We start from the raw sequence: 26,442 nt of genomic DNA, 5'->3' as shown, positions 1-26,442 counted from the left end.
CATCCAAGTTCAGGTTCACATGTAGCTTAGGGAGAAGTCAGTGACATGACTGTCCCAGCAGTGGGCCAAAAGGCACTAAGCCAGGGAGGACACCAGTGGAACTCAAGGAGTGCCTCTTGTCCAACAGACATGAGTTCTAGAAAGCAAGAGAAAAAGTTGGATGAGGAGAGAGTCGGTTTCCACGATGAACTCTTCATCCCATCTGAACTATTTGAGAATTTGGGGTTCTTTCTTCTTGGCTTTATTTGGCTTGGCCAGAAGCCCTCAAGCCTTCCAATTGTTTTCATAATTCGGTTTTCACAGAATACTACAGTTCTCTTTGGCGGAAAATTGATATGAAGAAGTGTCTTTATTAAAAGGCTCTATCTGGGGAAATCAGATCGTGATTGCCAAGTACTAAGCAAAGAATCAAGACTCTCCTAGTGACTCATTTCTTACCCCATTTATGACAGACGTGTGCCTCAAACTTCAACCCCCCTGAGAAAGTTTCACCCTGAAAACTCCCTGTGCCCTTGGGCAGTTCTTACAAAGTCCTACCCCACACGTCTCTCACAGACTCGCCACCCATGATCATAAACGAGCACTGAAGTGGCCTGACTACGCCCAGCTGCCTTCTGTTTGCTCTTCTCCCATGGCCCCAAGGTTGTACTAGTGCCCTCTTCCCCCAAAAGAGCAAAACAAAACTCGAACCCTCCCCCCAGCTACCTTCACACGTCAGCCTAATACACCTTCCACTGGAGAACCATCCAGCTGCTGACAGGTCTCTCTGATTGCCTTTTGCTTCCCCTATCACGGCACAGAGCACATAATATTCCAACTCCCTGTGTGAGCAGGACTGTGCTTTCTTATTCACAGATCCACCCTTGCCTCTGGCACAGAGTAGGAGCTCCGCAAATACATTTTAACTGAACGAGTGACCACAGATGAATCCCTTCTGCACGTGATGGTTGAGTGAAATGTCTAGGGCAGGTGTAGGCCTGGACGTAGTCCTTATGGAAAGTGACCTTAGAAGGTACCCAGACCCTCTCAAGTCTGATGGTGGCTTTTAAAAACTCCTAATAGTAGATTTGTCCTTTTCCTATTTAAATATAAACTGTAAACTTTTTACAATAAAGACTAATTTTTTTTAAATAGTGAGGGATTATGTTAAGACTGTAAATAAAGATGAACTTGTTAAACTCAAACATTTATTTTAACTCCTTTCATCAGCTTCTTTCTAAAACACTTTGTACATGTTCTGTCTTTTGTCCATGTTCTGTCTTAGCAGTAATTTAGTCATACCTGGGTAACTCTGGTCCTAATTAGAGTCACTAATGTACACGAACGTAAATGCTCTGGCACACTGATCTTAATCGGCACTGAACTTGATAAATTTGTGTGTTTTTTCTTGCCTTTATTAATTTGTATAGTTCCCATGAAAGTCAAATGAAGAATACGTGTGTGAAATGAATGACTGAAGAAAATTGAAATAGCCATTTCTTATATTTTTTCTTGCCGCAATAAAATAATTTTTCTGTGTTAATTTGTCAGATAAGAAATATTTTCACATGTTCATTTTCCCACCAATGACCATTTATGCTTAGTCAGTTTCAGTAACTTCTAGTCCAAATCCTTTCGTTCAATTGCGATGGCCTCCATCGTGTGAATATTTTCATTTTATCACTAAAAACCATAAAAGCTCATGGTTGGAATTTCAAAATCAGAGGTATCTTGCTTCTTTATGCTCTTTGGTTGTTTCTGGTTCACACTGATTACTAATTATTTGAGCATGCTGAGTAAGGAAGATAGGCATAATTGATTTTAAATGCCTTCTTTTAAAAAAAATACATGTAAATATATATATGTGTGTACATATATATATATATTTACAAGAAGCGGAGTACAGCATTAGGAATAGAGCCAGTGGAAATATAAAGGCTGTGTGCGATGTCAGAAGGATAGTGGATGGGTAGAGGGGGGTTGACACAGTGTGAGAGATATAAATGATAAACGTCTAAGTATTACTTTGTTTTGTGCACCTGAAACTAATAAAAAAGAAAAAAAAATAATAATAAAATTAAAAAAGCAGTCCTTCCAAAATAATGGAATTTTTGTGTATTCTGAGAGGCACAAAATGCAGACATAGTAATATGAAAACTATTCTTTTTAACCTCTCAAAAGTTCCTGTAACAATTCAAGTATGTGTGAGGACCTGGCATATAGTGTGCGCGCAGACATTAGTCAGTGTTGACTGTATAAATGATGACTGGTATTTCAAGGGATGATTTAATGTTTTGATGAAGCTCTTTATATAAAATATTTTTAAAGCCAGTCATCATTACGTGAAATTGCTTTTATCCTCAAAAAATAAAAGAAGATAATGTGAAGTTCCATTTGCCTTCTTAGACACTGCTGAAATATTTTACATGTTTCATAAATGTATTCTGGTCTTCTCATTTTCTGTGTGTTCTGTAATACCTTATATAATAATTACTTTTTGTTATAATCGTTGTGTGCTTAAGAAATGAAAGTCATATAAAAATGACTGCGGCAACATAAAATCACAAGCAACAGTATTGCCTTTGCTAACATATCCAATAGTGTCATTTTTTTATCATTCTGTTTTGGTGGTTTCAGAAATTTTATTAGTACACTTGTGTGTGTCCCTTGATTTTAATTATTTTCTATATAGCCATAATTATGTCATTTTTGCTGAAGGTATCTATTTAATGTACTATTTTTAGTCTAGATATACTTCAATATAACTATAAAATGTGCAGGATATATATTTCTGTTAGAATTCAAAAGTTTATGTATTGGGTGTACAGACACAGTAAGACTTTGTTAATTCAGAGTTCCATAATAAGGAGTTATCATTTTAATATGGGGTTGAATGGAAGCTAACCTTCCCTTACCAATAAAGATAATAGTGTAAACATGTTTGTGGAAGTACTTAAACTAGCTCAGAAACTAGCATTAAAGAGTCACCTATTTATTTGTATACAGTAATTGCAAACTGGTCACTGTTCAGGGGCCCAACAGGCTCTTTATTGTGATGTAGTATCAGTTTGAGACTGTATTTAAATGTTTTAAAACCTATGTTTTAGGAAGAATCTGTAACAAGGGCCCTTAATACTATATTTCAATTAGTCTGAAATAATGTTTTTAACTGTTTTGAGATGCTAATTTGAGACATCATTTTTGTTAATAGGATGTCTTATCAAAAAAGTCTAGGAGTTTTCTCTGAAAAACATTTTGACATTTAAACTTCTGCTCTGAAAGCCTCCGAGTAGTATTTCTCCCAATGGATGACTGTCTATAACTTACCACAAAAGGTTTCAAGATTGCATCGATGCTGTCACATCCGGAATTGAGTTATATGACAAAAAAATAAAGAGTATGAAGTTGCAGTATTCTTCAAATCCCGGTTGATTTGGGAGGTTATCACCTGATGTTTGAATGTTTAAAACTAGTTTAACAGGGAGAAATGCAGGGTCATGATTCTGAGATTCTGTCAAAATGAGATCCACCGCAGCCAAAAAATTCATGTTGGGTCAGGAGCATTTCCCTCCAGACCACAGCCTTGCTTTGTACTGTGTACACGCTTTGGTCAGTTGTGAATGCCCAAAAGTTGCCATCTTGTCATTGCTAGGCTCCCAGAAGGGTCACCACTGACTCGCCATGTGTGTCAGCTTCCCTGTCCCCTCTCCTTAGAAAGGCCTGACATCACTGGGGCGAATGGGTGGAGCCCTTAGATTTCTCTTCTTTTTAAATACGACAGCACATGTTGAAATATATACTTGAAAGACGCCCACAGTATTGGGACTGATGGCATGTAAAAGCTGTATTTATTTGATTGAAACGAACGCACCAAGAACTCTACTTGAGCCAAAATATGGCGGAAGAATTGTCATAGGTCGAGGCCCCCTACTTGTCAGAGTTCGCTAAGAGCACTGGCATTTTAGTAGATGTGAGGCCCGCAGTGGGCGTTGGACTCTCGTGGTCGGGCCACTTACTGATGTCGGTTCTCCTGTCTCACCCCCCCTCGCCCTTCTCCCACAGGGATGTGTCCTCCGAGTCAGACAGCAACATCCGACAGATCAACCAGGAGGCAGCGCACCGCCGGTTCCGCTCCCGCAGACACATCAGTGAGGACCTGGAGCCTGAGCCCACCGAGGGCGGCGAGGGCCCTGAGGTACCCCGTCCCCCGCCACCTCCAAACTCTCAGCAGCTCCTGCTCTCTGTGCCCTCCAGCTTCATTCTATGTCATAACCTCTTTTCTCGGTAAAAGCCGTCTAAAAAAAAAAAGCCCGTCGTGATATTAATTTAGAAAGTGCTTATGAAAGCCTTGTTGGATGAATCCATGTTAGCTGTAGCATTACAGAAGGAAACGACATCGTATTTAGTATGGAAATCTTCAGATCTTTTCACCCATTGATTTTTCCTACATCGTAGTAAATGGCAACGTGGTTATCATATTTGAGCAATTGAAAGAGCCCTATAACTTGTTTGGGTACCAAAAACAAGTTTTTTACTGAATAGTTCTGACATCACAAAAGAGATTTATCACCAAGAAAATACAAATTTGGGTGATTCAAATATTTTATAATTTCCCCCTTAAATGGTTATGGAAAATTACTGAGGGGAAAAGTTATGAATTGAAGAACAAATTAGCAATTACCATAACTTCCATGTGGCCTTAACAACTCTGTTTACTTACTAGAAATCCATTAAAGACATTGTGTTAGGAAGATGGTTCACAAAATGTTCCAGTGATCAAGACAGGAAAAACAAATTAATGATTCCGTAATAAATTCACTGAATGGTACTTTATACCAGTGTTTAACTACAGCTTATACTATCTCTGCTTTCTTCATTGTGAATCCTCAGCAGTTAGAGTAAAAGAAAATCCATGAAAATCATGAATGAATTTCCGAGAATATTTTTTAACCCACGTATGTAGTAACAAGTGCTAAGTCATGGCTCAGAGGTGGCATCATTTACATGGGTTAAGAGCACAGCCTCTGGAACCAGGCTTCCTCAGTCCAAGTCCTGGCCCTGCCCCTTCCTAGCTCTGTTGCCTGGGGCAAGTCACCCCCCCACCCCAGTTTCCTCATCTGGTAATTAGGACAGTAGTCGTATCTTCCTTATGGTTGTTGAGAAACTTAAGTGCCTTCCTTCATGTTCAGTACATGTTAATTATAGTTGTCATAATGGTTATTGTTGGGGAGGGGATGAGACGATCCCTCGTTCCTAGCATTTACCTCGGTGTCTCATTCCTTGATAGCCTTGGGACACCATTTCAGAAGAAGTGAGTGTTACTGGAGACTCCCTCAGTCTGGGGCTGCCCCCACCGCCATCCTCCCCAGTGTCCCGGACCAGCCCTCAGGAGCTGTCTGAGGAACTGAGCAGAAGGCTTCAGATCACCCCAGACTCCAATGGGGAGCAGTTTGGTTCTTTGATTGTAAGTAATAGTCCCGTTCGAAGGAAAAGTTGAGCAAATATTTTATCACTTCTTGTTGCTTTAAGAGAATGTTGTATGCAAACAATGACCAAGGGTCTTCCAGCTCCCAGGTAACTGACATTTTCCCAAGTTCCTCCTAACTTAGGAGAAGCAGGACTATACAAAAATTAGCCCAAGCAGATGAGAATCTTTCGTTGTCTGTAGAGAACTCGGAGACTAAGAGTCCATCACTTTTATAATTATCAGCTTTAACTTTGTAGAATTTCTTTTCCCAGCCAAAGGCTCATAAAAAGGCGCTTTCATCACATAGGTGATGTTTTGCACTGGGACGTAGGAGACTTTGGGCCTCTTAAATCGTCCTCTGCATTCTTTATCATTCTCATTTCACAGATGAAGGCATTATCTTTAAGAGACCCATCCAAGACAAGGTTAGAATGGGAGATAGAAGATACCTCCAAAGTCCCAGAGGATGAATCCTAAAGAAAGATGGTAGAATTGGGACACTGACATCAGGGTAGCGTTTGACCTTGGGTTATCAGCCATCGAGGACAGACTTTCTATAAGCTTCAGATGGGGTTAAGCCCCAATGAGAAGCAGCAGAATCAACCAAGACCTGTGCTTGATAACACAAAACTGCAGAAAAAACCCATAGAAAATTTCTGTTTGTGCATAAAATGGAGAACCAGTGCAGTCTCAGTGTTTCTTGAGAAACTGAACTTAAAGATTTAGTGTTATAAAGATGGTAGTGACCCCACTGAAAATGGCATCCTAGAAATATAGTCATTATTACAACCAGATCAAATGTAAATGGATAGGAGAACTGCATGAAATGTAAATGCTCACAAAATTGTTACTCCTCTACTTATGCTGTTTTTGTTTAAAAAGACCCCATGGCCCATGTTGCGTGAGTTGCAGTGATTACTCATTTAATGTGGTTTTATATTAAAATTCTATGAATTTTTTCAGAAAGAGAAATGTCACTGAGATGAAAAATTAGTACTAAAGGGGCAGGAAAAAAAAGAGTTTGCATACATGGGATATTTGAATTGGTAAAACCGTTGCTATGGAAACAACATGAGCAATGAAACCATGTATTTAAAACCTATGAAGGGAAGTAAGTACTGCAAGAATTATAGCAATTGTATACCTTTGATCAACCAAGTGAAAAATCGTAACATTCTTCAGCATTAGTATTACGTTAGCATCTCTAATTATTTGTGTAGGGAGCTCCTGCATTTAATTATGAAAGCTATATCAAATATTTTTAAGATCCAGGTGCAAGTGTCAGTATTATTTTAAGATTGTGTTGAATCTGGTTCAGCTATTAAATCAGAGTGCCCAGGAAAGAGAAGAACATGGGACTCTTCTCCAGTTTTGCTCGGGGTCACTCTTCCAGGACAATAGCAATAGCTTGAACTGTTACTAAAGAATGAATCCTTCATGGCAACTATTGTGGAAAGACATGAATAGCCCCCCAGTTCCGGTACTGCCACAGTCTTTCTTTGACCTTATCCCATTTTACTTATCATTGCAAAATATCAAAAATGAGTAAATGCTACAAACTTGTCCCATGGATGGACCTATTGCTGATTACACCCTGGGCTTTTGTGTCTGTGACCTGCTGCCGTTCTCTGCTTGGATCTGTTAGGCTTTTTTTTCTTTTCTTTTTTTCTTTTTTAAGTCATATAGGTGAAGATAAACAAGTGAGAGGAGCATTATACATCACACATTAGATTTATTAGGTTAACCTCACTCTTTTCTCTCATTCCTCATCTGTACACCTTCAACTCTGTTGAGAAGCTAAGATGATAAATACTCTACCTTTTATTATAGAAGTAGCACAAAATTATATTGGAGTTCTTCTGACAGAGAATCCAGCTGGTTCTTTGTCAATGATTAATAATAGTCAGTAAATGTTTAATAACTATGTATCGGTATTTCTTCCTGTATCCATATCACACGAGAATTTACCTAGAGGTTGCATCCCAAACCAGAATATAAGACTTCCAGTTTCTTTCTTTTTTTTTTTTTTTTTTAAGATTTTCTTTCTTTTTATTTTTTTCCTTCTTCCACCTCATCTCCCATCCCCCCGTCTCCGGTTCAAGCCGTTGTTTCTCAGTCTAGTTGTGTAGGACACAGCTCCCTGGCCCACGCTGGTATTATGAGCCTTGTGCTTCCCCCTGCTGAGGCAATCGGTTGCCGGTCATCGGTCGGCAGCTCACGGCAGCTCTCGCCAGCTGCCGGCCGCTCACGCTGGCTGCCAGCCACTCATGCTGGCCACCGGCCACTCCTGGCAACACAAGGCAGCCCACAGCAGCACACACCCATCTCCGACTGCTCAGCTCCAGGGACAGCTGTTGTTCACACTCTTTGCTGTAGAGGGAGCAGCTCACTGGCCCATGTGGGAATCGAACTGGAGATCGGCGTTAGGAGCACGGTGCTCCAACCACCTGAGCCACCGGGCTGGCCCCAAGACTTCCAGTTTCTTATTTCCATTTTTAAAACAATCTTCAAATGTTATGGTGGCCTGTTGAGTCCCCTTTCGTGCTGTGACCTCGTGCTCTTATGTTTTGGTGTTATTTCTAACTAGGAACCAATCAAAACCCCAGTCTGCTTAAAACACTGAGAAAGAAAATGGGAGATAGCTTCACTCCTTAAAGGATTACTCTCATTACTCTGAAAAGATGACGTTTCATTTAATTACTTTCTGTTGTCATAGAGCAGTGAATAAGGTTGAGTGGTATATTTTTTTAAAGCAATGAGAAAGTTGTTTCTAAGAATGTGTTTTCTTGATGCTTCATGTCCTTTCCTCCCCTGCAGCAAAGAGAGCCCTCCTCGAGGCTGAGGTCCTGCAGTGTCACCGACGCGGTCGCAGAGCAGGCTCACCTACCACCGGTAACCCACGCTCATTTCCCGTCCTCACCGGGCTCTTTTGGCTTTTATTTAAAATCATCGGGGCTACTGGAGAAGAGTTTTTCCTGTGCAGATCCATTTACCATGTAAACGAGACATTAAAATTTCCTAGCAAATTGCCCAAGGACAGTGGATTTCCAATACGAAGAATTATTATTGCCACCAAAGTCTCTGAAATGGTGAAAACTTCATTACTTCGTTTTTCGCCCAAATTAAAACCAATTCTGATGCCCTCACTTGCCTTAACTACTTAACTAAAAGCATCCATTCGTAATTCCTTTTCTTTAAAAAAACCACAAATTTTATTTAATCACTAAAACTGTGCACCCACAGTGACCTGTATTTTAAGGGCTTACTGAATCCCTTAAACAGGAAGAACTCTTCTGGGTTGGCAGCAAGTGTTCCTTTCCACGACTAATGGCCTAAACGCTTAACCCCACAAAGCCTCTGTACCTTCTCTTTAAAGGCAGCTCTACTGACTAAAGAATTAGCTATAATTTGTTCCCACACTCCCACAATTTTTACAACTAGCAGCAAATATGTGTGAGGGTTGTTTAAGAATATGTATAGAACATACATAAAAAGGAATCTTCAAATTGGAAGACAGACCAGAACTGCCTTGGGAGATATTTGGTGTATACATTAAAAATAAGAAACTTGATGTAAATTTGTTTCTTCCTTTGGAGGAGAAAAATATATGGTGTTAGCATGTTCAGTTTATTAGGTGGGTGCAAAAGTAGTTGCGGTTTTGGCAATTATTTTTAACCTTTTAAACCACAATTACTTTTGCACCAACATAATAATATTTGCCCATAACCAATTTTTTTATGACTACAAATCCTCAATCACTTTTTAGCACTAATAGTTTAGGATGTGTGAAATGGAAGAGGGAAAATGTGTACGTACAGTTTTTGAAATTACAGTGTCTTCCCTATTGTGTACATTTTTGCACAAGTCAAAAGGATATTTTTGCCTAGGTTTTCGTCTTTTATGTTTACAAAATGAATTAACGAGGACACTAATCAACTGAGTAATTAAAATAATAGATGCATTGGGGGCTTTTATCAATTGCGCAGGTTGATAAGAAGCTTGACAAGAGCGTCCTTTCTGGGATGGTTTCAGTGGAGGCCTCCCCACAAACAGAGCAATCAGCTGTGATGGACTAGTGGGATTCTCCTCATTCTGTGATTTTCCTTGATGAATTAATGGCACTTTCTCTCCTTTTCAAAATCAATGTCAATTTTAGTTGCCAAAGAGATCCTTTTCCTGAAAACAGATGATTCCTCCCTCTTTCCTTGGATTCTCTGAAGCTGTAAACTCACTGATCACCAGTGGCTGCTTATTTGAATGTTGAGTTTGGCAGATTTAAGAATCTGCTAATTACTTAACAGCAGGGCGAAACAACAGTGGTTTTTGATTGTTTTTGAATAAGACGTCTCGTGTGATTATTATTGAGGCTGTCATCTCCTTGTTCACGCCGGTCAAGGCTGCAGCCTGAGCCTTCTCTGGGTGAGAGGGTGACGCTGTCGCTTTTTTCCTTCTGGTCATCAGTGATTGCTCAGCTTTACCTGGACAGGGTGGACTCGCAAGGATTCTGATTGCCTTACTGGCTGCGACAGCAGTGATTTCTGATTCAGTCAACAACGGGTGGTCTGCCTAAGTGCATTTCACTGATGTAAATTATCATTTAACAGCCCAGTGCCCCAACTAGGAGAGCGCGTTCATCAACTGTCACAGGTGCTGAGGAGCCAACGGTAATGATACCCTTGATCAGACTTGAATGGCAAAACTGTCGGTTGGTTTTAATACTTTGTATAGTATTTTCTTTTTTTTTTTTTCTTTTTTAGTAAGATCAAAAAGCTTTTTTTGTGCTACAGAGATGCACATGGTTCTTAGTTGAAACCTGTCGCTTTCTCATTGTTCAAAAGTACTGGGTGAAACTGAACCGTTTTTAATCTCACAGAGTTTTATTAGGAATACTGTCAAGCTTCAGTTAAGTGTGTTTAATTTGACCGTTTAGAATATATTTTTGCCTTTTAGTGTTTGTACTGATAAGCTTTCGCTGTTCATTAGAATGCTTGGGTGAATGAATTTGGTTGAAAGAGAATTAGGGAAGCCAAAGGAAATGAATGTGAGTATTATACACATGGGTCTTGCCCAGGCTGTCTCTCTTGTACGTTCCCTGTACCATATTTTAAACGCTGGGTTAGAGTTTCAGTATCATGAGCATGAACCAGTGACCTTCTTCTGCCACCAGGGGCTCCTTACAGGAAGGAAGAAGTATTTTTATGCTTCTGGTGGGAGGGGGAAGGAGGGAGCATATTTAAGAAGTTTGAAAGGTCTAGAAAAAATGGTGTTTCTCTAAGCCAAGTATCTGTTGTTCTTATTATTCATTATTTTAAATAACTTCTAGTGTTCATGTTTGTGAGTCCCTTGGATTTGACTCTATCTTAATTGACTCTTTTCTCCTTGGTTCCTTAAAGACAGGCTAGCTTACAGTTTATGCTTTGAGCTACTGTAGCTCTTTGAAGAATTTTCGTCATTTTTTTTCACCTTTGTTGTGTTTGTTATAACTGCTTATTACTTGAGAATTCCTGTAAGTACATATATAATTTCTGATTCTCGGCAGGATGTTGATGATTTAAAGGAACAGTGTAGTTATACTGTTAGAATTTAATGCTCAGCATTGTACACAGGAAAATCAATTGCCTATCAGCAAGAATCAGCCTAGCGTAAGGTACTACATGCAGTGAATTTATGTGAAAGTCATGTGTTGGGTGGGCCAGGCTCACCCTCCAGCAAAATTCAGGAAACGCCAAAGGAACCAGCATATTTTCTACTGTACAGCAGAAATTTCTGTGAGAGTAGAGCTACAAGGTAGATGAGATCATGTCATGAAACAATTTTAATAGAATTCAGTGCTAATGAGCCTCCTCTAGCATCCATTTTTGTATTTTATTGGCCTTGGAACCTGCTGTTAGTATTGGAGTGTTGTGATAGGTGTGCTATTAAATGACGGGACAGACTGAATTGTGAACGTACTGGGCTCCATGGTAAGAGCTACCTGGCAGGACAGGTAGTGGTCATGTCAGTGAGATCCCGTGGCATCTGCCATGGTCGTTTTTTCTTGCCTGTGCTCTCCCCTCCCCCACTAACAAATCAAAAGTAAGAGTTCAGTTTTGTTTTTTTCTTTTTTAAGCACTGGGCCAGAGTAGTAGTTCCTAAATGTTTTACCTCCTTTCTTGCTCTCCGTCTGCCTGGTAATCTTTTGGCTGCAATAAGCCCACTTATTTTATGGCTACACTAGAAATTTAGGTAGGTTTCAAAGTATCACATCTGTTTCACTTCCACCCTCCCCATCCCTTGTTTCCAATGCCCTTCACTTACTCTTTTCCAATTCCACCTCGTACCGTGTATTTTCCCTCTTTTAGGCCGTCGGCCATCCCTTCACATCGCACCACACTGAAGTGTACAATCACACTGGAGCTGTGCTGTCACAGATGTGTGTGTGTACACGCGTGCACACACACGGAGAACAGGGGGCTCTCATGTACATATTCCTTAGCAACTTGGTGTTTTTCACTTATGCCCATTTCTCTGGGATGTGTTAATAATTGCATAACATTCCGTGATGTGAATGCACCACAGTTTACATAATTTTTCCACATTAATGAATGTTCAGCCCCCCCAGCCCCACCCCTTTGGCACTACACACCACGTCGCATTAACCATCCTGGTACATCGATCTTTTCATGGTAGTGCTTTTATTTCTATCATGTAATTCACAAGCCCTGATTCCCACCTGCACAACCACAGCCCTTTCATTTACGACAAATAAGTACACACTGGTGTCCCTTTCCAGCTAGCTAAGGACTAGCCCACTCTGTGAGATAACCAGGGAGGGACAGCCTCGTCCTTTTGGTTTTTGCCAGCTATGCCCTGAAATAAACAGAGGTCACAGGTATGGTAGGGTTGGAGTGACCCTTGGAGAGCCTGTGAGAGTGCCAAACCCTTACCTGTAAAAGCATGTTGACACTTTTACAGTGTAATCATAATTGAGTTCTTCATTTCAGTGAAATAAATGGAACCCCTATGAAGCGATGGCAAATGGCTGTCTGGCATTGTGAAACACAATAGCATATTCAAATGAAAAGCTGTGAGATATGAAATGAAACTGACTTGCAGTTTTTAACTTGTCTCTAGCCAGAGTTTTTCTTAAAGAAGAATGGAATGCACATAGGTGCTCATGTACACGCGTGCACACACACAGCAGTAGAAGTCTGATTTTGGCTCTGTCGAAGCTGTCCCCCCCGCCCCCCAGCTGTGTGTGACTGGAGGCAGTGTTTTGAGTCACAAATGAAATCAACAGCACAGGTTTTCCATGGTTATTTGGAAGAAAACCTATAAAGAAACATTTTAATAATACCATCTCACATAAATGGAACTAGATTATAGGTTGCCAGTTCAGTTCTCAATACAAGGTAGAAGGAACATTTTAGTCACATTCAGTTTCTCTGCTATGCTCCTAATTGTCCATAAACTGATTTGTCCTGTTAACTGGGGATCTGCGAAAGGAACCGGTTGCTGGAATACTGCTTAAGAAGTCCTACAGCGTTAGAACTCGATTCTGAGATGAGCCACGACACATCCAAGTTATTTTAGTTTATCCGTCTCCTCATAAATATCTTCTCCAGAGATGCTGTAACTGTAAAACTGTCCTTAAGGTTTCCAGAATGGAGTTTTGTGAGGGCATATCTCGTTGCCTCTCCCAAAAAAATAACAGGGAGGAGGAAAAGAGGCCAGTCTCATGTAATACTCCATTTAGCCAAAGCGTTTTTGGTCATCATATAAGCAATAGTAGGTCAAAGCTTGATAGCACGTAGTTTGCCAAAAAGACAAATTGACCACTAATTTAGGTTACACCTTGGGTTCTGACTTGGCTCACCAGAGTCAATTCTTGTAGTGCCCAGATAAAAAATGCCTGGCAGTCGCTCTGTTGTATTGGTGCCCTAGCTAGAGGGTGAGGGAGGAAAGAGCTTCAGGCTGTAGATGAATTCATCTGTCTTAAGTATTCGTGGAAGGATGCAGCCTGCACGTTGGTGTTTCTTCTGCTCTTGTTGAATCCACACACCTAGATCCAGGACGCCATGTGGTCAGAGTCTTGGAATTACCATTATGGGGCCTTCAGATTTAGAAAAACGTCAAGGAAATAGGTGCTGCCGTTTTAGCAGACAGTTTTCTTACAAGTAATCTTGCCTTGCCCCATAAACATTTTAGAAATACCCATTGAGGCAGCTGCCTCAGGGCCTCAGTTTTTTTCTGGAATGTGCTGTTGAGCTCGTGAAGTAGAATATTTAGCCTTATTAACTGAAGTCCCCAAAGGACATGGCAGCCTCCTCGATTGTGCTTTCTAATTCAGGGTCTTGCAGCGGACTGGGGACCCTCTGATGTGACCGTCTCTGCCACAGCACGTTGTTGATAGTGAACCCAAAAGATGGGATGAGCACAGGGAGTAACGGGGCTGCGAGATGTACACCCTCGGCCTAATCCCAGGGACATTACAGCTGGTGAAACATCTGGAGGGTCAGCAGATCCTCGTTAGGGAAGATGATACCCAGACACAAGTGCTTCCCTTCTAATCTCATAGAGGAGATGATTCCTAATGTTTGGCCTCTTCTTATACTTTCTTCTGGGGGCCTGGGGAGTCATGGTTGGCTTCTTGTTTCTAAGATCCCACCCTTCGAGTAGCACCCCTTTCCCAGTTACACCTCTCTTATCGGCAGCATCCGCATCCAGGAATTCCTCCTGGGACAGCACTGACCTCAGATGTCCACCTCATTGCCTCCATGAGTCACTGAAACATCCTTGCTACTCCAGCATTTGTCCGCCCCAGCCACGTTTCTCAGACGGCTTCTCACAGGTCCAAGTGTCTCAGGAATCCTTTTTCGATTTAATTTAGACTATCCAGATATAGTCACGCGATACTGGACATGTCTCTAGACCTGGAAGCTGCCTGTGCCTCCTTCACCCTTTAAAGAGACAGCCGTCTCGTGGGCAGACAGGGTAAATAAGCCTCAGTTATCAGGCTCGCTGGGAATCCTCCCCTCAGATTGCCAGGAGGCTTCCGGAGCTGGGGCTATGAGGTGTGTTGGTTGGTCCTCTTGATTATATGCCACCGGCGTGAATGCCGGCTTCCTAGAGAAAAGACTCTTTTGTCCCATGAAAGAGAAAATGTAAGGGCCCTAAGCAGATGAAGAATTTAGGAATAAGAGGAGGGGATCCCTGTGGCAGCTATACCGAGGCAAAAATATTCAGAGCGTTCCTCTCACAGACAGTGACACCTGACAATCTGAAATACCTTTAAGCTCTACGTGGTTTGACGGTAAAATTTAGGAACAAAAACATTCTTGTAATTTGCTCTTTCCTGATGATCGCGTTAGCAACGACCCTTTTTATCGAAGCCTTCAGGGCCTTAGAACTGAGTTCTGTAAGATTTTGGACTCCCCAGCTGTACGGGGTTCATTTCACAGTAGACGTGAAGCTACTGGAAATCTATTAGCTGTTTTCCAGATGCTAATGTTTTCTGTACAAAAAGAATTAACTTTGTCTAGGAAAAAAAAAGAAAGATGTACATTGCTGTATGAAACTGATCAGAAAACAAATGCAAGATATTAAATAATAATGATTTCTTACACAAACAGCCATCAGTGGCCTATGTACATACCACGCCGGGCCTCCCTTCAGGCTGGGAAGAAAGAAAAGATGCTAAGGGACGCACATACTATGTCAATCATAACAATCGAACCACCACTTGGACTCGGCCTATCGTGCAGGTACGCAGATCGCCATGCAACTTGAAATTGCAGCAGCGGAAATGAAGCTGAAATGTACATGAGCTCCATAGTCCTGATGTGTATGTGTTGTGCTAGAGAACCCATGTTTCAGAAATCGTTTTTCACCAGGAAAATGCAGTATTTGAAGCATAATACTTGCCTAAGGAAGCATTTGGTCCCCAACTTGGTCTATCCTTAGATACAGTTTTAAAATACCCCGGGAAAGATACTTTCCAAGTAAGAGCCTATTACAATGCATAGCTTCTCTCCCACTCCCTCCCCGCCCCCAGATGAGTGTCTATGCTGGGGCTAGTGATTCATTTTTATTTCCCATGAATGTGTTTCCCATCCTTTTCCCCTTTATTATGTTCAATCATTTCCTCCATGCTTTCAGTAGGCCAGAGCTCTTGTCATGGCTGGCTGTGTGGTTGTTTGGGTCCACACTCCTAGTCACACACGGGGAGGTCCTCATGTGAAGCTAACTTGTTTTTGCCTCCAACGCAGCTGGCAGAAGACGCTGCTCGTGGACCCGCCACAAACAGTAACAACCACCTAACTGAGCCTCAGATCCGCCGGCCTCGTAGCCTCAGTTCGCCAACAGTAACTTTATCTGCCCCACTGGAGGTGAGAAGGCTACTCCTCTAACTGGGGTCACATCTGTCCTGGGACTGTTCATTCTCTCTTCTCTCTTAACTTGGACTTTGTTTCACAGCCCCTTTCCTGTCTCTGCTCAGTCGTTGTGTTCGTGGTGGAGGGTTTTCTTGTGCAGCCTTCCTCCGTGCTTCTCTGTGCCACCCAGCTCACACCCCTGGACTCTCACCTGATTCTCATTCTCATTTGCCTGAGTCCCTGGTGACTTGTGCTGGACGTGTGGGCCCCTCTTTTCAGAACTTTCTCCATTCTTGTTGTGTTTCGCTCCTTATGGCCTGTTACCTCATGAGACTTGCAAAGTAACTCTTTCAAATCCCAACGCTTCTATTGAGTTTTAAAACACAGCTGTGGCTTTGGTCATTTTTTTTTTCCTTTTGACTTGAGGGTCTGTCATTGTGTGGGCCTACGTGCTTCTGATGCATAGTTGCATCTCTGAGTCATTGCTGGGCATCTGCTTCTGCTGTCCTGTTTGTGTGGTTTCAGTGCCATCCGTCAACGTCACAAGTGCCAGAGAGTTAGAGAAGCCAGAGAGTAGACATTCTCTACCACGTGAATGTGTCTTAGAGAGAGCTGTAGGTTTCTCTGTGCCCTGGGCTTAAGATGCTGATAAATGGGAATGGATGATAGCTCTTCCAAACTGTGATAAAAATGTCATGGGGAACGATGCAATTCCAGGTGGTTGCGTGCAACGATACAGGTTTTCCTTGTAGTGCTCTGCAAATTGCCAATGCATTCTTTCTTAGACTGTGAGCTCAGTAAGAGCAGGAGCACATTTTTCTCCACCCTCTGTAAAATCTCCATTTATAATGCTCAATAAAGAACAGTATTTTGGTATATATACCCAGTAGCGATCAAAGGATGGTGGTTATAAGTAATTAATATGGTTGTGTGTTTAACCAACAGAAAACTGTTCAAGTTAGATTGATTCAAAAGTACAAGAATGACAGACACAGGTTTTTTAGGAGCTTCCCCCATCCCTCTCCAAAGAGGACCATTCCGTGATACCCAGGTACATTTTGACACATCTGGAACAGCACCTGACAAGAGTTCTAATGCTCATTGTTATTTCTTAGGGTGCCAAGGATTCACCCATACGCCGGGCTGTGAAAGATACCCTTTCCAATCCACAGTCCCCACAGCCATCACCTTACAACTCCCCCAAACCACAACACAAAGGCACACAGAGCTTCCTGCCACCCGGCTGGGAGATGAGGATAGCGCCAAACGGCCGGCCCTTCTTCATTGACCATAACTCAAAGACTACAACGTGGGTAAGGCTGCTGCTTTTATTTGGCTCCATTTTCATCGTGAGGTCTGGCATTAATTCCTTCATTTCCTCACTCCCTATTCATGGTTCTTGTAGAAGACTTTCACTGACACTGAAGCTTACCTCCAAAGGGTCTTCTCAGCTTGCTTCCAGACGCTGCGCGTGTGGGCTGCTCGGAGCGGGTGATGGTGGGTCCAGGTGAAAGGCCAACTTTGGTGGTGGGGCCAGGTTGGATGCCTTTTCTTCATAGCACTCCTGGAAGCTCTAGTTTTGACAATTTATCATATTTGGGGCGGGGGTTGGGAGGGGAAGCAGTGCTCCATATTGCTAGGATTTTGATGTCACTGCTTTACATCTCATGATGTGAATTCTAATAGAAATTCTAATCCTTTGAAAAAGAATTTTTATCAATGTCTTTTTGCCTTTTGATTGACATTATCCATCTTTATTTGATTTGTCCTTTTGATTTTTACTGTTCACCTCAGATGAGTATTTTACACATCTGTGCCACATTTCATATCTTTAATGGTGAGTTAGGAGATGAACTGGAGGACTTTGGTTGTAAATTTGTGAACATTTTGTCAAAATTCGTTTTTCTTATGCTGCTCTTCCGTGAGTCCCTGAGTCACACATGAGAAAGAACCTGTGTGTCGTATTCACTTGGGCAAGATGAGATTCATTAAAAGTGAATGTGCATATCTGTATATTCCTCCTCATTTTATTCTTTTTAGCTGAATCAGTAGTGCTATGTAATGTATCTTATAATTCTTTGAAAACTCAGTGGTATTTTTGTCCTGTGTGACCTCTAGACCTGTGATTAAACTGAAGTTGGTTTTCTTGTTTTCTGGCTATTTCCGATGCTGCAGGTTTGTTTTTCTTCCTCTCCCTCAGGTCCCCATCCAAGGGTCGGGGTACACAGTGTAGCTCAGTCCTTTTAGCACCTGTGCTACTTGCTTGGAGCTGATGTTATGTGAAAGCTGGGTGCATTCTGGTGGCTGTCGTTGACCCTAGTCTTTGGTTTTGGATTGACGGTGAACACATGCTTTAAATTCCCATTTCTAGTGAAGACAATGAGTGTGTCCACTTGATAGAACAGCGGTATTGTGTTAACGACGAGGCTTGGGCCAAAATGACCTGGACTGTCATTTCTACTTTGCCCAGGTTGTGATGTTAATTCAGTCCCTTGAGAATTTGGATGTGATGGCCTAGACGGCTCTCTCTCTGTCCAATCCTATGGATCATGGTACAGCACGTCTCCATGAGGACATTGTCGGCATTTGGGCCAGGACTGTGACTGTGCCTTTTTCTTGCAGGACACTTAACATCTTGGTTCCTTCCCGGGAATGCTAATCTTTGGTTCCTCCTCCCCCTACTCCACCATAGTGGTGACCAAAAATAACCCCACATATTTCCAAACACCCCTTAGTGAGAAGCACTCAAAAAGTTCTTCCTATTTTGAAGTAAAGGAATGCCAAGAGAACTTACCATTTCGATCCTGGTGACATTCATTTAAACTCATCACTACCTCTAAGGCATATAATAACATGTAGCTAGCTTTGTCTGACTCACCTTTGAGTCTGAAGATGGTATTATAGGGTTGTGGGCAGAATGAGAGTAAGCAATAGGCAGCTTTGGGGAAAATATACTAATGGAGTTTGGTGTTTAAGTCTTTCTTTCTCACTGACATGTAATCTGTGGTTGTCCAGCTAGTATACCCATTTCTATAAAGCCTCTGCCAGAAATGAGAGCTCCAGAAATAGGGGATATAAATATTGTAAAAGTAGATGGATTAGTGTACGGAGCCACTGTGGCTTGCCAACATAAGCTATGATTTTAGTAATTTGAACTAGCTTAGTAATCAAATCCCCTAACCTTTTCACAGCCTTTCACGCCACAACTGCAGTGTAATTGCAGCTGGGCGGATTTTATTTTAAATAGCACTAGCTTTGTTTATTGCCTGCTTCGTTGCTGAATGAAACCCAGTTTGAATTTCCAGTTGTCCCTTTTTTACCCAGATACTTGTTATTGGCTAATTTACTGATTTAAATTTTTAATTTGTGAGAGCAGCATTTTGGTGCTGCTGCCATTGTTGAAAATCCTTAAGCTAACAACTGGAAATTCCACAAGTTACTATTCTTCTTCACTAAGCTCCGAGGTGCTACATAGCACAGCTGTGCTGTCTCTTCTAAACGAAGGCCTGTACAAAATGCTCACTGTCGAAGGCCTAGTCTGCAGTTCATGTTCATTTTGACAAACGATGGAGGGGTAGAGGGAACTGGAAAGATAATTTTCAGCTTAAAATCTGTTTTGAGTCAGTTTGGGATTTGCTTCTGTTTTAAAAGAGAGAGCGGGCAGCATAGCTCTTCTTAGATTTGAGAGTTACAATAGAAAAAGGAAGACAAACTGGTAGGACAGGTTGAGAATAATGAAAATAGCACCCCTTCCCCCTTAACCTCCGGGCTCTTGGTTCCTACAGTCACCAGAAGCGGGGAGATGCAAGCCAACATTCCCTTCCATACGTTGACAGAGGCAAGTTCCCTCTGAAAGTCTATTTATAAAGCATGGCCGTCTATGAAAGCAGTGTGCCAGCAATCCGTCTGGATGAGCGTCTGAGCCCCCGAGCCTGAAAGCGAATCCTGTCGGCGGTGTGCCCAGTCCCTTAGTAACACCTGGAAGGAGGCAGTAAGCCTGTGAGATAGTGACAAGCCCTGTCCATCTGAGGAGTCCTTGTAGCCAGACTTCCCAGCAAGTGGCTCACTTGTCCCCACCCTGGTCAGGCCACCAGGTGACTGAGGAGAGATTCCAGGAGGCCTTCAATTTGCCCATTCTTTCTGCTAAAGAAGCAACTCGATGCATGTATGTGAGAGTATATTTATGTCTTTTACAAGACAAAGCATCAGCTTATTTTTGTAGCAAGAAAGATTATACCTTAATTAAGTTTCAGGTTTCTTTTTCTACCTGGGTCCAAACTAATAAAACTCACTGTAGCCTCGGCAGGGTTGTTGATCTCTTCCAGCACGGAAAACCACAGTTGTTGTTTGAACCAGCGAGCATTCTCATATATATATATATATATATATATATATATATATATATATATTTTTTTTTTTTTTTAATGATTCTGCTGGAAACCTTTTTTGTTTTTTAAAAAGGTTGGTCTTTGCATGCTGTTTAAAACCGCTTTCAACTGAATTGAGGGAAGCAATTGTGAAATGTTGAAATAATTGTGAAATAGTAAGAGCACTCTTACAATGCTGAGGAAAGGGAGAAACAACCAAATGTGCTTTTCATATTTTATTCATTTGTGTTCCTATCATTGGAGACCTCATTACTGGTCCAACTTATTGTGATCCCTAAAGTTGCCATAACTCACATGGCGCCTTGGCTGCCCCCCACTTGTGCCATCAGCTTGGGGGTGTCTGCCTCCTTGGTTGTTCCAGGAATTCAGTGGTCGAGGGTTCAGTGTACCCACTAGACTTAGCCTGCAGAGCTTGAGGGGTGGCAGCTACTGCCATTATTTTTATTTTTGTTGGTATAGTAAAATAATATGACCCCTAAGAGCCTCTAAGCCCTCATAGTCTATGAATTCTGGGTTTCCATGCAAAGCCATTATAGCAGACCTATGCAACTGAGTTATTTTAATACGTCATGCCCCCCTCCCCCAGCTCCCACCCCCGGCACTTTAATTTCAGCTTCTTTTTTTTGTTTGCTTTTTTATTTCCTTTAAATCACCAGCTTTTTACCAAAAGGGCTGATTATCTTTCACAGTAGTCTGTGTGTGTGATTCCAAGGTAAGACTGGCCTTGCATGTAGCATTCAGAAGCCCTTCTCTTCATTCATGTATTTAATAGCAGTCTCAGGCTTTCTCTAAACCTAGCAAGGTCGGGGCTCTGTGGGTCCCCAAGGGTCCCCTGGGGTTGTGGCATTAGCTGACCCAGCTCACAGTTAGCATCGAGTGGGTAGCTTTTGTGCAGTTCAGTGCTCTGAGTTTTTCCTCTGTCATGAATAACCTATCACAAATGTTCCCCAGATTATCAGCTGCTTGGACTTTCTGAATCCTAAACCTACTCAGAATATCTGTTTACACTGTACGTGTTCCACAGAATAGCAGACCTATTTTATGCCTCTATTGTCCTTTAAAAATACTTATTAGTGAGGTTCAGGGTCAATATCCATCATAAACTACTATCATGGTTTATTTCTTCAATTAAAAGTTTGCTATAGCTAACAGAAAGCAAAGGTTAATTTTATTTTTTGTGGTTTTTATTTTATTCTTGCCAATTCTAAAAGTCTGTTACTTTGTTACATGTAATCCAGTGATATTAATGGTTAAACTGTTGATTAGGGGTGGAAAAATTTTTAACAACATTATCAAGATATAATTCACATACCTACAATTCACCCATTTAAAATATACACTTGAATGTTTTCATCATCCACAAAGGAAACCCCATACCATTCACAGTCACAAAGTGAGTTTGATTTTTTTCCAAGGTTTACACCAATTATTTCATTTTCTTATTGACGCAGGAAAATACTGAGGCATAAAACCTTTTAATAATTTGATAGTAATAAAAGCTTTAATATAATTGAAGTAAAGGGTTATTTTTAAAGGATTTTTTTTCATCTCAGCATATTTGATTGACAATTTATTATTCTGAGTTTTATCATTTGTTCTCTAGTCTTTTGAGTTTAAAATGTGAATTCCCTCAGTTGCCTTCCATTTTCATTGGGTCTATACAAGTGAGAGGCAGCTCCCAGACTCTGGGTCAGAACCTCTGGGCATGTTCTCCTTCTCCGTGAAACCCAGTTCCCTCATCTAAAGAAGCAGAGACCAGGCCTAACCCTAACCCTAACCCCAGCCTCCAAACAGGGTGGTTGTAATATCACATCATATGTCTCACTGTTCTCTGTCAATTATGAAGCATGACAGAAAATGTGAGAATACATATGTCTCTTGTTGGTTCTCTGTGGTATCTTTTGAAGCATACCCCTTAAGGAAAATCTTTTGCAAACTTTTAGTTTTTGGATATAAATGAGAATCTAATCTGTAAAACTCGAGGATCTCAGGAAAGTTGTGTACAGGCCTATGACTTGCTGTTGTGAGGCCGACTACGTCCAGGATAGCACAGGACTTGGCCGCCAGACCACAGTCAGGTTCTCAGCTTTCGTTCAGGAAAGAGCAGACGGGAGATGCAGGAAGCGCAAGTGCTAACTGTTCCTGACGTGTGAGGCCAGCGGGGAGCTCCGGGGCTCCGGATCCATAGGGAGACTTACAAACCACTGTCCCCACTCCCTCTCTGTGGAAGCCAGCCTGCTCTTTGCTGTCACTCTTCATTCTGGTTTCCATAGTAACATCACTGCTGGGACCCTCTTTCTCTTCACCTGCTTAAAGTCTTCCGGAAATGGTTAACCTTTTATCTAAATATTCGTTCTTCCTTCTTTCACCAAGGTTGGGGGAAGGGTGGCGGGAGGGGGTGGCGTCTTTTTTCTGAGCGATGGTTCAAAGATGGGATCTCCATGTCTCCGTGCAGGCGGGAGTGCAGCTCCATGCACAGGCAACCTGGTTGGTTGCCTTGGAACACACAGCTCCGGAAGGGGAGGAGCCAGAACTGCACAGTCACTCTTACCACCTTCTGCCTTCTACATTTTTCTTACAGGAAGATCCACGCCTGAAATTTCCAGTACATATGCGGTCAAAGGCACCTTTAAATCCCAATGACCTTGGCCCTCTTCCTGTGAGTACACTGGAAACATGTGGACACATCTGAAAACGGTTATTGATTCATCTGCCCATTGTTGATGGAGGGTCCCTGTGACCTTTTTCTCCAGGCTCCAAGTCCCATTGGTCTCATTTCTTAATAGAATTGGATATATGGCTGAATTCTAGTAGTACATGCATTTCATACATATGAAAGAGGTTTCTGAATTGCTAGCTGCTGGTAGAAGGTAGACCTTGTAACTAGGATGTAAGAGGCATGCTTTACAGGTGACAATTTAAGCAGCACACATTTATTTTGTAGCTTAGCAACCACTAAGTTCCACCCATAATGCTTATTTAGTCATAGGGACGAAAACATTAAAAACAGTGGAAGAAAAAGGCATAGGTAATCACAGGAGGTTTTTACAAGTCACTTAGCCTGTAGATGTTTTAAGTTTTTCTTCCTCGTTGACGACTGTTTATAAATCTAATGTTTTTATCCTTTTGTTCTCTTTGGGGGCCTGAGTGGGATTGAGCTATTTACTCCAAATTGGATTTTGAATGACATTTTCCACACATTCTCCTCAACCCACCCCCAATAAAAAATCCTTACAGTGGCACGAAGAAGGGGAGACTCAGCCTTCTTTTGTTGCCTGGTGTGTAGTATATTATGGCAAAATTTTGAAGCTAGGAAGGTTAGGGCTCAATCTTTATTCATCAGGTTATACAAATATCCCTCGCTCTCCACATCTGCTTGGTTCCTGGGTTTTGATGCCCAGACAATGTCTGGAGAGTGAATTTAGAAAAGTGAAGATTGCGTGTGGTCTGGACCTGTTGGGTTCCTGAGTTTCAGGTAACAAGTAGGCACAGTTCAGGTAATGAGAGCGCACCAGCCCTCTCTTGAAAAAATTATTCAAGTCTGTTTGGTTCTCGAGTTTGAACAGAGAGAGTTCACAACAGAGAATTACAGATACTAGATTTTTCAACTACCTGATGACATGAGTAAAGCATCTGTCTAACATTTTCATATTAACCATCCTCCTCCCTCTAGTAGTAAATATTTAGTGTATTAGATGAGCTCTTGAACCCCAAACTCAACTGTTTTAATGGATGCTGAAATTTTTCTCTGAAACTTTTGAAATAGCAACCCCTGTTTCCTGTTCTTCATACGGTGAATGCATGTATCTGAGACTGAGGGACCTGTGATAAATTGTGTTGCTAGATGCTATCAGGGGTTAATTTGAAATGTTTGCAGTTTATTCTTAAAGTTAAAAATGTACCCTAGAAGAGATGAGTAAGAACGTACCCTACAGTTTCTTCATTTTGCCTTTGATTTCGGAATGGCTAGCTAATGTCTTCTCTTTCTCTCTTTCCCCTGATAACTAGCCTGGCTGGGAAGAAAGAATTCACTTGGATGGCCGAACATTTTATATCGACCATAGTAAGTAGACGCTGTTATGGACACACAGGGATTGCAGGTAAAGGGAGGGGGGAGGGTAATTCAACTATTAGAGTGAAAGCTTTGTCATTTTACTCTTTGTCTAGGCAGCCAGGTGTTATGTGGAGAAAATGATACCAGAGAATCAGTGCCCTCATACGGTACTGTGCATTCATCCCAAGTTTGCTTTACAGTCGCCCGTCAAGCTTTCACCCAAATTGATCTTGTGACCTATTAACTTTATTTAATTAAAAAAAGTATTTTTTTTGGTTTATGACCCCTCTTGCGCTTTTTTTAATAAATACACTCTGGTAATAGAAAATAAGATTAGAAGTGATGATTGAATCAAAAATCTATGTGTGCGCAATGCTTAAAGCAGCATATGAGTTTTTTAAAACACTGCCTTCACAGGTCTTCTGGCAAGAGGCCCATTCTGACTTATTTTCTATTCATAGCATGTTTCCTTGTACCCCACACACTAATACATATGCAGTTCTTTTCTTGACATTATAGCATATTTGCTGTAGACCTTTGCTCTCCAGCACCTATGAATAAATGCGTGGTTTCTCATTTCAACTAAAAGTTAAACTAATAAAGGTTTGCTTTTAGCCCGTGTTTTGTTTTGGTTTTTTTCTCTTTTGAATTGACATGTTCTCCATATTTGTATATCCCTTAAAATTTCTGAAAATGTATATTAAAAAGAAATCTTTAGGTCGGTTTAAAGTTCAAGACAGGCGTGCAAGTCCGTAATGTTTTGATCGTTGTTGTTTGGTTCATAAACAGTAAGTCTGCATCAGGGTTCCCAGCCTCACATTTTCTCAGCTCATCACACTGATCAGTTAAGCACATCGATGAGCCAGTTGCTGGGATGTCTGCCCATGAGGAATCCTCACGTGGATAGGGCTTAGCACTATCTCTTAGGTTTGTGCCTCTTCCAAGTGTCATTAAGCTATCGAGCACATCGTAGACAGACCTTCGCTTTCAGGCGCAGAGGATTGAGGGGTTATTATAAATACACTGGATTAAGGAAGAACCCCAACAATTCCAAGGTAAACCCAAAGTAGTAGTCCTAAACATCCTGAGGGGTATGGGCTACCCTTGGGTATAAGTCAAGGTCCATAGGCCTAGATTTTGTCTTTCACCAGTAAAAATACTGATTTGCCTACTTCCCAAAATTTTACAGTGAGCATAAAATTGCTGCTATAAATGCTTCAAAATATGTGTTTTCCGTAGTACACTATTTATTTATAATTTTCTTAGCACAAATTGCTAAAATAGTAGAAGTGGGTCATACCCCTTTTTCCCATTAAAAACAAAAAAGTTTCTCTTTCAGTTTTTTATGCATTCCAATTTCAGTTTTCAAAGCGAGGGACAAAGCATAGCAATCATTTTATTAAAACAAGGTCTTAACCCATAATGCAACCTTGGTCTGCTGCACACAGACACTGTCACACAACATTGTAGCCGTGTTCTGGCTGGTGAGCTGATCTTTGGGTCAACCTGAAAAGAACTTCGTGAATGTTCCTAATGTACTGCCAGGACCCAAAAACAAGAGAAACACTCTGGAAAAGGGCCATCCTGTTGTACATTAGAAATAATGAAAGGGGTGGACTAGTTTTCTGATGGCATGCCTCGTATAACACGTAGTAGGTGCTTTGGTAGGCGGTGACTCGAAGTCAGTTGATGGACGGTCAGTGGTGAAGGTCTTAGGAAGTTAATGTTTTGGGTCGGAAAGAATTTGCCCTGAGAAACAGCGGCACTGTCCAACCTCAGGCCTGCCCAGTGCCCATGTGCTGGGAGGCAGGAGACGGATGGTCGGTAGTTGCCTGGTCAGTGGGCAGTTCCTTTATTGCTAATCAGTCCAGCAGAGTCCCTCCAAGTTCTCCTCTCACATACTCCTTCCTCTTGACAGATCAAAGAGCTCATGGGAGGCTCCTCTTTGCAGAGACTGAAATTTGCCTTAACCACACTGAAAGGTTGTCTTAACCAGACATAGTGTACATTAGACCCAAAACTATCTCAGGAAAAGATCTGTTTATGAGAATCCCATTAGCTGTTAATATAGCATTTCTCCCTAACTTGTTAAGGTTTACTCAGTGGAAAGCCATAAAAAGGTACATATCAATGAAACAGAGTTCAATTCATATGCTTTTCCCCCAAAATCCAGTCTCTGAAAAGTGCAGAGCACCTCTCTTT

General features: G+C 41.5%; 1 protein-coding gene across 13 annotated transcripts in view; it reads left to right on the top strand.

Moving 5' to 3' along the window:
- Positions 1-26,442, top strand: part of NEDD4L (NEDD4 like E3 ubiquitin protein ligase) — a 309,137-nt gene that overhangs the window by 243,117 nt on the left and 39,578 nt on the right. For 5 of the 13 annotated variants that reach the window (XM_074339904.1, XM_074339908.1, XM_074339909.1 and 2 more), the window contains 10 exons: positions 4,042-4,174; positions 5,267-5,443; positions 8,264-8,338; positions 10,051-10,110; positions 15,058-15,189; positions 15,694-15,813; positions 16,914-17,111; positions 22,768-22,845; positions 24,195-24,249; positions 24,354-24,407. In XM_074339904.1, coding sequence (XP_074196005.1) covers positions 4,042-4,174; positions 5,267-5,443; positions 8,264-8,338; positions 10,051-10,110; positions 15,058-15,189; positions 15,694-15,813; positions 16,914-17,111; positions 22,768-22,845; positions 24,195-24,249; positions 24,354-24,407 — 1,082 coding nt within the window. The remainder of the gene's footprint in view (positions 1-4,041; positions 4,175-5,266; positions 5,444-8,263; positions 8,339-10,050; positions 10,111-15,057; positions 15,190-15,693; positions 15,814-16,913; positions 17,112-22,767; positions 22,846-24,194; positions 24,250-24,353; positions 24,408-26,442) is intronic. The other 8 variants (XM_019755309.2, XM_074339906.1, XM_074339907.1 and 5 more) reach the window with 4 other exon arrangements.

This window comes from Rhinolophus sinicus, linkage group LG09 (assembly GCF_036562045.2).
Source record: "Rhinolophus sinicus isolate RSC01 linkage group LG09, ASM3656204v1, whole genome shotgun sequence".
NCBI classification, from domain to species: domain Eukaryota; kingdom Metazoa; phylum Chordata; class Mammalia; order Chiroptera; family Rhinolophidae; genus Rhinolophus; species Rhinolophus sinicus.
Note: the sequence above shows the minus strand (reverse complement) of the source record. Positions and strands in the feature narration are given on the sequence as shown.